General features: G+C 42.3%; 1 protein-coding gene across 1 annotated transcript in view; it reads left to right on the top strand.

The window, feature by feature from the left end:
• LMTK2 (lemur tyrosine kinase 2) overlaps positions 1-14,371 on the top strand; it is a 141,810-nt gene that overhangs the window by 116,571 nt on the left and 10,868 nt on the right. Inside the window, exons 10-11 of the mRNA XM_004459718.3 lie at positions 2,946-3,095; positions 4,797-7,779. Of these exons, the coding sequence (XP_004459775.2) occupies positions 2,946-3,095; positions 4,797-7,779 (3,133 nt within the window). The remainder of the gene's footprint in view (positions 1-2,945; positions 3,096-4,796; positions 7,780-14,371) is intronic.

Consider the following 14,371-nt stretch of genomic DNA (forward strand, 5'->3'; position numbering starts at 1 on the left):
GTTCCATGAAAGCAGGAACTAAGTCTGTTTCATATTCTTTCCCAGCACGGGGCATAGTATTTAGTGGATACTGAAGTGAACGAGAAAAACAGAAAAGGGGTTGGACTGTTACGTAATACTCTTATTTATAGGCGTTCACTGTAATGGAAGTTGAAAGGCATTTCTAAATTTTAGACTGTTTCTGTTACAGCTTCCTTAATTTATATCTGTTATTTTATTTTGTGCTTTTGTCCTGCTTTTTCTTTTTTTTTCTCTTCCTGCTATCTTTTGATTTTTTTTTTAATTGCTTTTTCCTTTACTTTGGAAGTTTTATACTTTGTTCCTATACTTTTATTGGTTACTCTAGAAATTATAAGTCACACTTCACTTACCGTAGTCTAATGTTAACCTGTATCTTGACCCTCTTTCTGAACAGTACAAGGACCTTAGAGTACTTTAACTCTGTTAAACTTACAGAACATACACATACACCCCCAATTATATGTTATTACTGAAAATTTTTAGTTTTTCTCTTAACCTCACAAGATATTATTACTATTTTTTTTTTTAAAGATTTTATTTATTTATTTAATTCCCCCCCCTCCCCTGGTTGTCTGTTCTTGGTGTCTATTTGTTGCGTCTTGTTTCTTTTGTCCGCTTCTGTTGTCGTCAGTGACACGGGAAGTGTGGGCGGCGCCACTCCTGGGCAGGCTGCTCTTTCTTTTCACGCTGGGCGGCTTTCCTCACGGGCGCACTCCTTGCACGTGGGGCTCCCCCACGCAGGGGACACCCTTGCGTGGCACGGCACTCCTTGCGCGCATCAGCACTGCGCATGGCGAGCTCCACACGGGTCAGGGAGGCCCGGGGTTTGAACCGCGGACCTCCCATATGGTAGACGGACGCCCTAACCACTGGGCCAAAGTCCGTTTCCCGATATTATTACTATTTTGTGGCATCTTTTGTTTGTTTAGATTTACCCACATTCAAACCACTTTGCTCTTCATTTCTTAATTTTCAATCTCAGACTTTCCATACAGGACCACTCTACTTTTGTCTGAAGTCTGTCCTCCAGAATTTCCTTTAGTGTCTGCTAGTAACAGACTCTGCATTTTAGAGGTCTGAACATACCTTTATTTGGACCTCATTCTTGAAGTATATTTTTACATGATGACAGTTATTTTCTATCAGCATATTAAAGATATTCTTTTGGCTTCCATTGTTGCTATTGAAAAATCAGCAATAAGTCTACCTAAGCTCATGTGACTTTATCTCTCTGACTCTCTCTTCTCTTTGTCTTTTGTTTTTTATAGTTTCACTGTGATGTGAATGGATTTGGACTTTTTAAAAATATTTTTCTGCTTCAGATTTATTTGGTTTTTCAAATCTATAGGCTGCAATATATCAGTTCTGAAAATCTCTCATCCCTTATCCTTCAAATATTGCTTCTGCCCCATTTTCTCTCGTTTTGGAAGTCTTAATTATACACGTGTTGTGCCTTTTTACTCTGTCTTGTCTCTTGAACTCTCTTTTATATATTTTATCTCTTTGACTCTCTGTGCCACATTATGGATATTTTTTTTGGAGATTAATTCTCTCTTCAGCTTTGTCTAATCTTCCCTTAAGCCTCTCTACTAAATTTTATAATCGTTGATTTTGTTTTAAAAAGGTCTATTTCACTTTTTAACATTTTGTCTGTGTTTTTATAGTAATTGGGATTATGGTCTGTGTCAGATAATTCCAATATCTGAAGTCTTTATGGATTAGATCCTGCTAGTCCTTGATGGTGCTCTGTTTCCTTGGTGACCTTATTCTTGGAAACCTAGAAGCAAGATACATTCCTGCAGAGAGATGTTATATTTGCTTCTGCTGACACCTTGGTGCACCTTACCATGCATGGGTACTGTTCTAAGCCAGGGCTTTCTATAGTAAGCTTGAGGTCTTTTTGGACCACTCAGATGATGTGAATTTGTGCTGCAAATCCAGGTCAGGGCCAGCTGTGTGGTTCCAAGTCCTTAGGAACTTCCCCCACTCTCTCATACCCAACTTCAGTGCTAAGGCAGCTGCCTTTCAGGCTTCTGAGGGGTGGTAGGGGGCAGGCTTATTCCTACCAGAAGGAGGTTGGTCTGTGAGACCCTTCACCTTGAGCAGGCCCAGGGCTTTGGCTTGTCCATCACCACCACCACCATCACATCTGTCAAGCCCTAGAAACTAAGGCTACTGGTCATCGTCCTGGAGCAGAAGAGGACCTTCTCCCAGGGCAGAGCACTGGCAATGAGTGTGCAGGTGGGCAGGTACGCAGGTACGGAGATGGGGCCATCTCATTTGTGCTAAAGGCATAGCCAGAGGCATTAGAGAGGCTCAGGAGGCAGCCTCTTCTGACACAAAGATGACTGGTGCAAATAAGAAACTGCTCAGGAATAACTGCAAGAAAGGTATGGGTATTACAGGAAGAGACCATTTGTTCATGTAAACGTTTCTTCTAGAATTTTCTGGTGCTTATTAAAATTATGAATGGGATGTTTTTTCACAAAAGAAAAATACACAATCCAGGATACTTATCTTGTATCCAACCATTTTGCTGTACTCTTAAATCCTTTCCAAGGGTTTCAGTAATTTCACTAAGCATTTTTAAAGTTGACAGTCATATTATCTCATCCCTATAATTATGCCTGCTCTCTGTATTTTGTATCTTTTTGTATTGGCCAGAACTTCTAGAGCAGTATTCAGTAGTCAGTGTGAGAAGGTGTTCATGTTTTGTTCTTCATTTTAATGGAAATGCCTCTTTTTCTGCCATTAATTGTGATGAGGATTATTGGTTTGAGAGGTATTATGTTAAAGTACTATCTTAATATTAATAGCCTTTTCCGGTACACATTTTGTACTTAAAATTACTGATGACTGTGCATATAGAAATGTGGATGTGAAAGGTTTGGCATCTAAAGAAATAACCATTTTCTTTTCCTCAGGTCCCTGGGTGTGACACTTTGGGAACTTTTTGAAAATGCTGCTCAGCCATATTCACACCTTTCCAATTTAGATGTTCTCAATCAAGTTATTAGAGAGAGGGACACAAAACTCCCTAAGCCACAGCTGGAGCAGCCTTATTCTGATAGATGGTGGGTAGTTTATTTCTGTTTTGTTTTTATCATTCAAGAGATAAGAAAATCCTATTTCTTTGGTTGTTAATTTATACCTATTTTTTAAATGTAATATAAAATGTTACACAAATTTATATATTACATGCAATTTTGAAAACTCAAGTCTGAATTAATTAGAAAAGACAATATTAAGATAGTTGTTCCTAGTGTGTGTGTGTGGTTTTTTTTTAGTGAAACTGTATATATGTCATATCTAGTATGTGAGAATAGATTTTAAAAATGTTTAAATTGGTAAAACTAATCTGCATAATCTGTATTGCCATTTGCAAAGTGTATTTTTCATGAATCTTAGGACCACTTTTCACTCCATTTCCAATTTGGATCCAGTTCTCTTCTATTTAGACTATTATCTATAGCCCCATATGCCTAGCTGGCATTGCCTCAGAATCTTGGTGCCCCTGTAATTAGGCATTGTTCAGTATCCCAAGTTGCTAGAATTTTATTTTCGCACAGAATAACTTGACAAACACACTCTGTTTAATGCTTTGAAGTTGTGTTTGTCTTCCCCTCTGTGTACAGTGACAGTTTATGATGTTGACTGTATTCAGCCATCCCTTTGAAGACTCAGCTCCTGGCTCCCTTTTTCTTTGGACTGCATTTTCTATTCTTCTTCCTCCACCTCTGGTTCCTTTTACGATCCTTTTATGTGCTGCAGAAGATTATAGTATTACGTGTTATCAGGGTATAAATATTAGTTACAACAGCATTTGTCTTTATGAATTTTCTCAAAGTGAGTAAATCTGAAAATGTAAGCTAAGTGCACACCTTATTAAAGAAAATACCTATGGCAGCCCCAGCTTCACCCTGCCATCTGAGTCCACTTCTTTGGTTCTACAGTTGCTCAACAGACCCCAGCATCCAAAATGATGAAACAGACCTAAGGCAAGGAATATTTTCCAGCAGACTTGAATGGTGCTGGAGATAAACTTTTTGTAGTTTACTTCTTAACCACGTGGTGCAGGCCTTGCCAAATGAGCAGGCCTTTCTTTCATTCTCTTTCTGAAAAGTCTAATAGGGTAGTGATCCTTGAAGTAGATATGGATGACTGTCAGGATGTTGCTGCAGAGTGTAAAGCCAATTGCACGCCAACATTTCAGTTTCATGGAAAGGTACAAAGCGTGGGTGAATTTTCTGATGCTGATAAGCAAAAGATTGAGGCTACCATTAATGAATTTAGTTAATCATGTTTTCTGAAAGCATAACCAGTCATCTGCTGTTTTAAAACTTACAAAAAGAAAGATCATATATGGAGACTATATACAGCCATCTGATTATAAATGACAATAAAATAGTAATTTTACCCTTGAAAAAATACCTATGGCAGTTGTTTTAAGAGGAGAACCTGTTTTAAAATGGTTCCTAAATTCAGTGAATAAGTCATTGGCTAAATTCCAGAAGAATGCATAGAAGAGCAAAAGAATTGCAGTTAAATATTGTGAAATACCCTAAAAACACAAAAAATGTGCAGGCCACATTTTCTATTTCTTCGTTTCCTCTTTGACCATATCACCATGAACTGAACCCCTTGATGTGGTTGGCATTCATTAAAGTGTAGAAACTTTTGAGGTGTTGAGTTGGCTTAAGGGTCATTGTAAAAGCTTCTCTTCTTTAAAAGCAGTTTATTTTAGGTACATTAACCGCCTTTTGTGTGTTACTCAGGTATGAAGTTTTACAGTTCTGTTGGCTGTCACCAGACAAGAGGCCAGCCGCTGAAGAGGTGCACCGACTGCTGACTTACCTGCGGCTGCAGAGCCAGAGGGACTCGGAAGTCGATTTTGAACAGCAGTGGAATGCTCTAAAGCCAAATACGAATAGCAGAGACACTTCAAATAATGCCGCATTCCCCATCCTCGACCACTTCGCCAGGGATCGGCTGGGTCGCGAGATGGAAGAAGTCCTCACAGTGACAGAGACGAGCCAGGGACTTAGCTTCGAATACGTCTGGGAGGCGGCAAAACATGATCATTTTGACGAACGCAGCCGGGTCAACCCAGAGGAAGCCTTGTCCTACACAAGCATCTTCTTTCCAGTTGAAGTTTTTGAGAGTTCACTTTCAGATCCAGGGCCTGGAAAACAAGATGAAAGTGGCCAAGATGTCCCACACAGGGCCCCGGGAGTGGTTCCTGTTTTTGATGCCCATAACCTTTCTGTCGGAAGTGATTATTACATCCAGTTAGAAGAAAAAAGTGGTGGCAACTTGGAGCTTGATTACCCAGCTGCACTGCTTACAACTGAAGTAGATAACCCAGAAAGGAAGAGTGATGGCGGATCCCAGTTTATGGCACTCAGGAACCTTGAATTTGAGGAGTCCAGTGCTGATGAGGATTTCTTCCAAAGCAGTGCAGACCCAAAAGATTCTAGCATCCCTGAGGATTTACACGTTACCAGTGGCCCTGAGAGCCCTTTTAACAATTTATTTAATGATCTTGACAAATCAGAGGATTTGCCCAGTCACCAAAAGATATTTGACCTAATGGAACTAAATGGAGTTCAAGCTGACTATAGGCCAACTACTTTAAGTTCAAGTTTGGATGACCCCAAAGAGTCAGTAATAACTTGCCACTCTGAGAAAGAAAATCCCCATAAGCTTTTTGACTGTGAACCTCTTTGCTTATCAGAAAACCTTATGCACCAAGATAATTTTGATCCACTGGATGTTCAAGAATTATCAGAAAACTTTTTATTTCTTCAAGAGAAAAACTTACTAAAAGACTCATTGTCTAACAAGGAACATAGAAATGATCTTCAAACAGAACTTAAAAATGCTGTTTTTACTGACACTATATTAGAAACTTCACATAGAAACTCTTTAGATCCGGAGCTGAAGTTTGCTGAAAATAAGCCAGGCTTTTCTTTGTTGCAGGAAAATGTGAAAGGAAAGAGTAAAGACCCGAGTGTCATGGCTCAGGATGGCAGTGTGAGCGTCCCTTCAGAGTTGTCTCCAGAAGTGCAGGTACCATCTACCTCACTCAAAATGGAAGAAACACCTAATAACACACCTCCAGATATGCTCCCAAAGCAGGGAGAAACCAGACCCACCTGTTCAGATATAAGTATTCATAACGATTGTCTCTGCCAAGAAATAAACCCAGGCTCTCCGACTGCCCCAGTTGAAATTCTCTCTACTGAGGCCAAGACACACAGTGCTGGCAGTGGGTCGCAGGACTTGACTCGCCAAGGTGAGGAGACCATGAGACTAACCAATAGTGACTCGGTCAATCTTGATGATATTTTGGCGAGTAGGGTGGATGTAGGGAGTAGTCTTCCAGAATCTAAACAGAATTTACAAAATAAACCACTTCCCAAAGACCATCATAGTAGTAGTTTGCAAGAGAAAAATTTGGAAGCTGTGGAGACTTTAAATCAGCTTAACTGTAAAGATGCTCCGAAAGAAGTAGGCTTGGTGTCTGCGCTTTCCTCAGACTCCACCAGCCAGGACAGCCTGCTGGAAGACAGTTTATCCACCCCCATACCAGCCTCGGAGCAGTCCGTGGAAACCCCTGACTCCTTGGATTCGGTGGATGTTCATGAAGTTTTAGATTCTTTAGCTTCTCTCACTCCTCAGAAACTCTTGCCCCCTGACAAGCCTGCAGACAGTGGCTATGAAACCGAGAATTTGGAGTCTCCTGAGTGGACTTTGCACCCTGCCCCTGACAGCACGGCAGACACAGACCCCGCTGCAGCTGGCAACGGCAGCCCTCGAGGAGGACCTCCCAACCCGGTCATTGTCATCTCAGATGCAGCCGACGGCCACAGAGGTACAGAAGTGACCTCACAGACTTTTGCTCCTGTCTCTCAGAGTTCATATCGAGACTCTGCTTACTTCTCAGATAATGATTCTGAACCTGATAAAAAATCAGAGGAGGTCCCGGGAACATCAGCACCGGGCTTGGTACTGAGAAAGGACCAGGCCCTTCCCGAGCCAGTCATCCCAGAGCCAAGTGTCGGTGCCAAGGACAGTGGCTTGGAAACCACAGATAGCCAGCCAGATCCAAGCTGCCTGTCCCTGCTGCAGAATTCCAGTCACCGGGAATTAGGAGAGACTTTGGAACCAGCGCAGACTAATACTTCCAAACAGATGTGTCCCCCTGAAGATGAGGCTGGCAGTCCCTTGAATTTGTGGAATTCAGAACTTAGCAGCAGTGATGACTTGGAGGCGCCAGAAAATCGCCCCTGCATCCTCACTTCCACTGGAACCAACACTAATGAACTCCTTGCATATGCGAATTCTACCCTTCGCTCAGGCCCATCCGACCTGGTGGTGGATAAGTCCTTATCCAGTCACTCTGAGGGCCCGAAATTGAAGGAGCCAGATATTGAAGGAAAGTACCTGGGGAAACTTGGTGTTTCTGGAATGCTGGACCTTTCTGAGGATGGAATTGATGCTGACGAGGAAGATGAAAATAGTGATGACTCAGACGACGACCTGAGGGCATTCAACCTCCACAGTCTCAGCTCTGAGTCTGAAGATGACACCGAGCACCCCGTCCCCGTGATCCTCAGCAACGAGGATGGGAAGCACTTGCGGAGCTTGCTGAAGCCGGCGGAGCCTCTGGCCCTGGATCAGCTCTCTGATAACTGGAAAAAAGAAAAGAAGGCTGTCACGTTTTTTGATGATGTCACAGTCTATCTCTTTGATCAGGTATCTCTTATCTCCAGATTGTCATATCAGAAATCTAACATGTGTTTGAAAATTGAGTGTGGTCTGATAATTGCCATTTTGAGGCAACAGGTTGTGTTATGATAACAAGAAAAATTAACCTTGGGTTGGTCGTAGTTCAATTTTGCATTATGCAGAAATATAGTTTGCACAGGGAATTTATATTAAATTAAGGGAAGAGGAATACTGGGTGCCCTTCCTGGACCTCCTAGCAAAGTTCTTCTAAAATCAGTCACGCTATGCAGACCAAATTTTTGTTTCTGAAAATTGACAATAATACCCAATCCATAACAGCTAGGACTAAACCAGTGACCTGGTAAATAGATAAGCTTTTGCCAGTGTGAAGTAGAATACTGCAGTGCCCTCTGGCTCTTCTGAGTCCAAGGAGTTGTGTCTGCGCTCCCACTGGATCCTGGAAGAGAAGGCTCCAGACCTACTCGTTTGTCCCTCCATTACATTTGGGAGGCAGCAGATGCCTTGTCAGCATTTTCCGACTCAAATCGGAGGACAGCCAGCTCTGCCCTTTCTATTGGTCGTAGATGGTGGAAAGTGAACAGCTTTCCCAGCACTTCCCTGCAAGTCTAGGATAACCCTGGGCACATAGTAAGTACTAAGTAAACAGCCTCGCATCGTTCCCTGCCTTGGAGCAGATCACATAGTGTATGCTGTGCAGTGAGCACAAACTTAGCTTCCTTTTCAAGTGCGGCAGCCTATTGGAGCAGATATGGCTCACGCTTTTGAGTGCCTGCTTCTCACATGGGATGTCCTGGGTTCAGTTCCTGGTGCCTCCTAAAAACAAAAACAAAGTGCAGCAGCTTATAGCCAAGGTTTCTCTTTTTTTATTGTTCTTTGTTTACTAGTCTTTGTAGCCCTTGAGTTTGCTTCTTGTACTAGCTAGGGTGCTATCTAAAGCTGTCGTGGAACATGTCTAAATGGGATCCTGTCACATTTGCAGAAGTTGTGGAAGTCCTTGGCAGTCGTCTCCTAAACGTTGCCTGCCTTCATTTTTGACTTAGTGTCTTGGAAATAGGACCTTCTCTCAGCCTCTTTGGGGCCTGCCTTCTCTGGCCTCCGTGGCCCACACTCTGCAGCAGGGCCCGTGTGCGGATCTGCCTCCTTCCTTCAAACACTAAGTTGTTCCTTTTTGGTGCCCATTTATTTATGCTTTGTTGTTCCTCTGTGTTCTCTTCACTTTTGTTTTTATGGTTTTTCTCTAAAGAATCATTAAACTACCCACATTGGAACTATGGCACGTATGGGGGAGGGATGGAGGTAGATGGGTATTTAAAAAAAAAATAGACTCCACACTCAGCCCAACTCCTGGGTCTGAATCTGCCAGAAGGGCAAGGTGGGCGTTTGCCATGAGTTCCCCAGCTGGTCCCAGCCCTCACGCTGAGGTGCTGGGGGTGGGGGGGGTCTCCTGAAACATCATGCAGTTTCCTATATAAGTGAGGGCACGAGAAGGGATCTCCTGGCCACAGGTTCTGTGTTTCGTCACCAGTACCTCCAAATTCAAATATCCCTTTCTGCCCCATCTCTGGGAAACTGAATTGTAGTCTGTTTTCCGCCCTGCTTGAGATAGAAATATAAACTGTGAGTACCCCATTCAGTGTGCAGTGGGCACGTGGACAGGGGCAGTGCAGCCCCACTTCATCAGGAGTCTGCGGCTGAGTTCGAGGGCCAGAGTGGACACCCCCATGGAAGGCAGCTCCCTGGGCCTTCAGGCTCTGCTGGGAGTCCTTATGGATGACGTTACATTTTGCTGACTTTAGAAGATAGGATGGAACTGCAGAGACCCAGGAAAGGGCATGCTGGGTGTGGGAACAACATGCAAAAATCCCAGTAAGTCCTGTTTCATTGACCTGAGGCTTTGAGAAAGGTTTAGTGTCAGAAAGTTGGAAAGTGGCTGAAGGCCAGAATACAATTCTGAAAGTCTTTCTGATTATCCAGAATTTGTTTTCTTTTTTTTTTTTAAGATTTATTTTTTATTTATTTCTCTCCCCTTTCCCCCTCCCCCACTGTCTGCTCTCTGTGTCTATTCACTGTGTGTTCTTCTGTGTCCACTCACATTCTTGTCAGTGGCACCGGGAACCTGTGTTTCTTTTTGTTGCGTCATCTTGCTGCATCAGCTCTCTGTGTGTGCGGCGCCACTCCTGGGCAGGCTGTGCTCTTTTCGCACGGAGTGGCTCTCCTTACGGGGCACACTCCTTGCACATGGGGCTTCCCTACACAGGGGACACCCCTGCGTGGCACGGCACTCCTTGCGCGCATCAGCACTGCGCGTGGTCCAGTTCATCAGTCTGGTCAGGAGGCCCTGGGTTTGAACCCTGGACTTCCAACGGACACTCTGTCAGTTGAGCCAAATCCACTTCCCAAGAATTTGTTTTCTTGTGTCTCCCTCAGTTTGCCTTGCAGTGACACTTATGGGCTGTTTCAGACTTGGATGAATAGATTTTCTCCTGCTCTTACTGTGTAACGTAATGAGCTGGTTTTGACATTGTTTTAAAATATTTTCAGTTTCTCATGGGTTTGGAAACATCTTGTCTTGGTTCTTTCAGTGTTTGTTAGTTCAGCAGATGCTTAATGAGCACTTGCTACATGCAAAGCAGCATTCTCCTAAACTGGGCTCCAGGTTTCTAAGCGGCCTGGTTGGTGTGCCCAGGGCTGTGAGCCTCCTGCCAGCCCGTGGTCCTCATCCATCTTCCGGGAGGACCCTGGGCCCAGGGAAGTTAGCACCTTGCCCAAGGGTACAGAAGTGGCTGAGCCTCCAAGCCTGCAACCTTGGGTCAGCACAGGCCTCTAGAGCTGGGAGCCTGGCGGTGCCTTTGACCTTGAGCACCCACATTGTCCTTCTGAATGCACAGTGTGTGTCCTGAAGGCCAAGAAGTGGCTAATGAGCTGCCCTGTGATTACCGCAGCACATGGTCGCCCTCCAGCTTGACAAGACAGGCACGGTATGAACGAACACAGAGTTGGTCCCGTTTCACACAGCCTGTGCAGCCTGTCCTCAGAGGGCCAGGGTGCAGCAGGGAGACCACAAGTCCTGAAAAGCCACGCCAGGCCGTGTCCTGAGGTCCAGCCCAGTCTCAGAGCTGGGAGGCCCTTCTGAGCTTTGGAGGGGTCAGCGTTCCCCTGGCAAGACGCCGAGACCTACCTGTGTGCTTTTTTTTTTTAAGTTCATCTCAATTTAAGAGGACATTCTCCTGAAGGAAATGAGTAAAGATGAAAACACTTTGTTGAGGAAGATTGGTTTTTTGTTTGTTTTGGTTTGTTTTTCCTTTTTTTCTAGGAAAAATTGTTTTTTATTCAATTTGAGGAATGTAAAAAAACACTGAAGAAAACCAAACCTGCCTGTAACTCCTACCACCCTAAAAAACAAACATCACCACGGAAACTGAGAAGTGAAAGAGTCATTTCCCCCCAGCTCTCCCCACCGCACCACTCCCCAGGCTCACCTGTCACCCCGCACACCCCCACCTCCTGGGGTAATTCTCAGGCACCCCTGCCTCTCACATGCTCAGGCAGACCTATGTAACTTTCATTCCACTTTAAAATCAACTTCGTGGGAGTATAAATACAGTAAACTACCCCTTTATTCAATTTGATGAGATTTTCAGTTAGATGCCTCTAGCACAGACATGGTACAGAGCAGTTCCCTCACCCCAGAAGGGTCTCACCTCCCCCTGCCCCATCCCTCAGTAGATAGATAGATACCCAGGTATTTCATTTCTTGAGGGCTGTTGTAACTGGTATTTTTTTTTAATTTCAGTTTCCGTTTGCTCCTTGCTAGTATATAAAAATGTTCATTTTTTTGTGTTGACCTTGTGTCCTACAATCTTGCTAAACACAGTTCTAGGCGTTTTAAAACTATTCCTGAGATTTTCTACATAAACAGTCATGACTGGGGCCTAGTTTATTTCTTCCTTTGCTATCTGTATGCCTTTTATTTCTTTTTCTTACCTTACTACGCTAGCTAGGATATCTAGTATGATGTTGAATAGAAGTGATAATATTAATAGAAGCCCTTGTTCTATTCCTGATCTTAGGAGAAATGCATTCAGTCTTCTCCATTATCATGTGGTTTTTTAATAGTTTTTATCAAGTCAAGAAGTTCTCTTCTGTTCTTAGTTTGAGTTTTTATCCTGAATGGATGTTGAATTTTGTCAAATGTATTTTTCTGTGTAATTTGATATTATCATGTGGTTCTTCTTCTGTTGGCTTGTTTTAACATGCTGGATTGCGTTGATTGATTTTCAAATATTGAATCAGCCTTGCCTTCCTGGAGTACGACCCACTTGGTTGAGAGGTTTTGTTCTTGTTCTGTATTGCTGAGCTTGATTTGCTAATATATTGAAGATTTTCGCATCTGTGTTCATGAGGTATATTGCTCTGTAGTTTTTTTGTGGTTGTTTTATTATGATGTCTTTGATGGTGCCCTCTGGGTAATGTTAGTCTCTTTAGGTAAGTTGGGAAGTATTTCCTCCCTCTTGTCGTTTCTGAAAGAGATTGTTTAGAGTTGGTGTATTTTCTTTTTTAAAAGTTTGCCAGTGAAACCACTGGAGTCTAAAGATTTCCTTTACAGAACCTATTTTACTACATATTCAATCTAACTACAACTACATAATAGTTATGGAACTATTCAGATGATCTGTTTCATCTTGGGTGAGTTTTGGTAGTTTGTTGGTTTTGAGAAATATGTCCATTTCATCTACATTGTCAGATGTTTGTACTTAGAGTTGTTTGTGTTAGTCCCTCCTCCTTTTTACTGTCTGGGGGATCTGAGGGGATCTCCCCTTTCATTCTTGATGTTTGGTAATATGTGTCTTCCCTCCTTTTTTGTCAGATTTGTTAGAGGTTTATCAGCTTTATTGATCCTTTCAAAGAAACATTTTCGGTTTCGTGATTTTTTTTCTCTTCAGTTTTCAATTTCTTTGATTTATGCTCCCATCTTTATTGCTTCCATCTGCTTGCTTTGAGTTTATTTTGCTCTCTTTTTTCTACATTCTTAAGGTGGAAGTTAGGATTTGGGAACTTTTTTTCTAATATCAGCATTTAATGCTCTAAATTTCCCTCACTGCACTACTATAGCTCCATCCACTTTTAGGCATTCCCCACTTAATAGGTTGTATTTTCATTCGGTTCAAAATATTTCCTAATATTTTGGCCCATGGATTATTTAGAAGGGTTGGAGGAGACTTTCCTGTTATTTTTCTGTTCTTGATTACTTGTCTAGTTCTTTGTGATCATAGAACATGTTTTGTATGATGTCAATTCTTTTTAATGTGCTTAGCTTTGTTTTATGATCAAAGATATAATCTATCTATCTTGGTGAATAATAAATATTCCACAAACATCTTAAACTGTGTATTCTGCTGTTGCTGGAAAGATTGTTTGGTAATGTCAGATCTAGTTGGTTAATAGTGTTACTTAGTTCTTTACCCTTGCTAATTGTTGTGTTTGTCTTGTCTGTCACGGAGCAGAATATGGAAGTTTCCCACTATAGTTTTGGATTTATCTGTTTCTCTTTTCATTTCTGTCAGTTTTTGCTTCATGTCTTTTACAGCTCTGTTGTTAGGTGTATACACATTTAGGATTGTTAACTCTTTTTTGGGAATTGACCTTTTTATCTTTAAAAATGTCTTTCTTTTTTCCTTTGATATTCATATAACTACTCCAACTTTTTTTTTTTAGCTTTTTATTTTTAAATACTTTCAAACTTACAGGACCGTTTATAAAAATAATACACACCCTGTATAGAGATGCCAACATTCCCCTAACCTGCAGATACCAGGTCTACCAATTTTAATATTTTGCCCCTTTTGCCGTATCATTCTATCTATTCATCCATCTCTCTCTTTGTTGTGACTGATTTTATTTATCAATCCATTTTGTGAACACTTGATTGTAGGTTGTATATATTATGATTGGTGAGCATTTAATACTGCCATGTACATTTCCTATGAAAAAGGATAGTCATTTGTGTAACTGCCTCAAGTACAGGTATCAAGAAATTTAACATTGATGTAAAGCTTACAGTCTAGTCCACTGATTTCACATGTTCTAATAATGTTCCTTTGAACCTTTTCTCCTTCCTCATTAGATCCCATCCAGGATCATGTATTGCATTTAATTATTATTTCTTAAATTGCTCTTTCTTTCTTTTTAATTGTGGGGAGAGATATACAACATAGACTTTCCTGTCTCAGCCACTCCCAAGCATGCGGTTCAGTGGCTGAGTCACATTCCAGTATTGCAGTACCCTCGCCACCTTCCATGACTAAAGCTCTCCCATCTCTCCAAAGAGAAACTCTATCCCCAGTTGTCATTAACTCCCCGTTTCCCCTACCCCCTGCCCCTGGCAACCTGTTCACAAAGTTCCAGATATCCTCCTCCCTAGGAATCCTTGCCTTGCCCGAGGCAGCACAATTTGTCCGTGCTCCTGTAGCTGCAGTGTTCTGCAGGAGAGTTCTCTGAGCTGCTTCTACACACAGAGCAGGTCCTGGGACCATAAGTCCCTTGAGCCACCACCAGGCAGATTGGGCTAGATATACACGTTCCCAGCATGTGCACGAGG

This window comes from Dasypus novemcinctus, chromosome 23 (genome assembly GCF_030445035.2).
Source record: "Dasypus novemcinctus isolate mDasNov1 chromosome 23, mDasNov1.1.hap2, whole genome shotgun sequence".
NCBI lineage: Eukaryota > Metazoa > Chordata > Mammalia > Cingulata > Dasypodidae > Dasypus > Dasypus novemcinctus.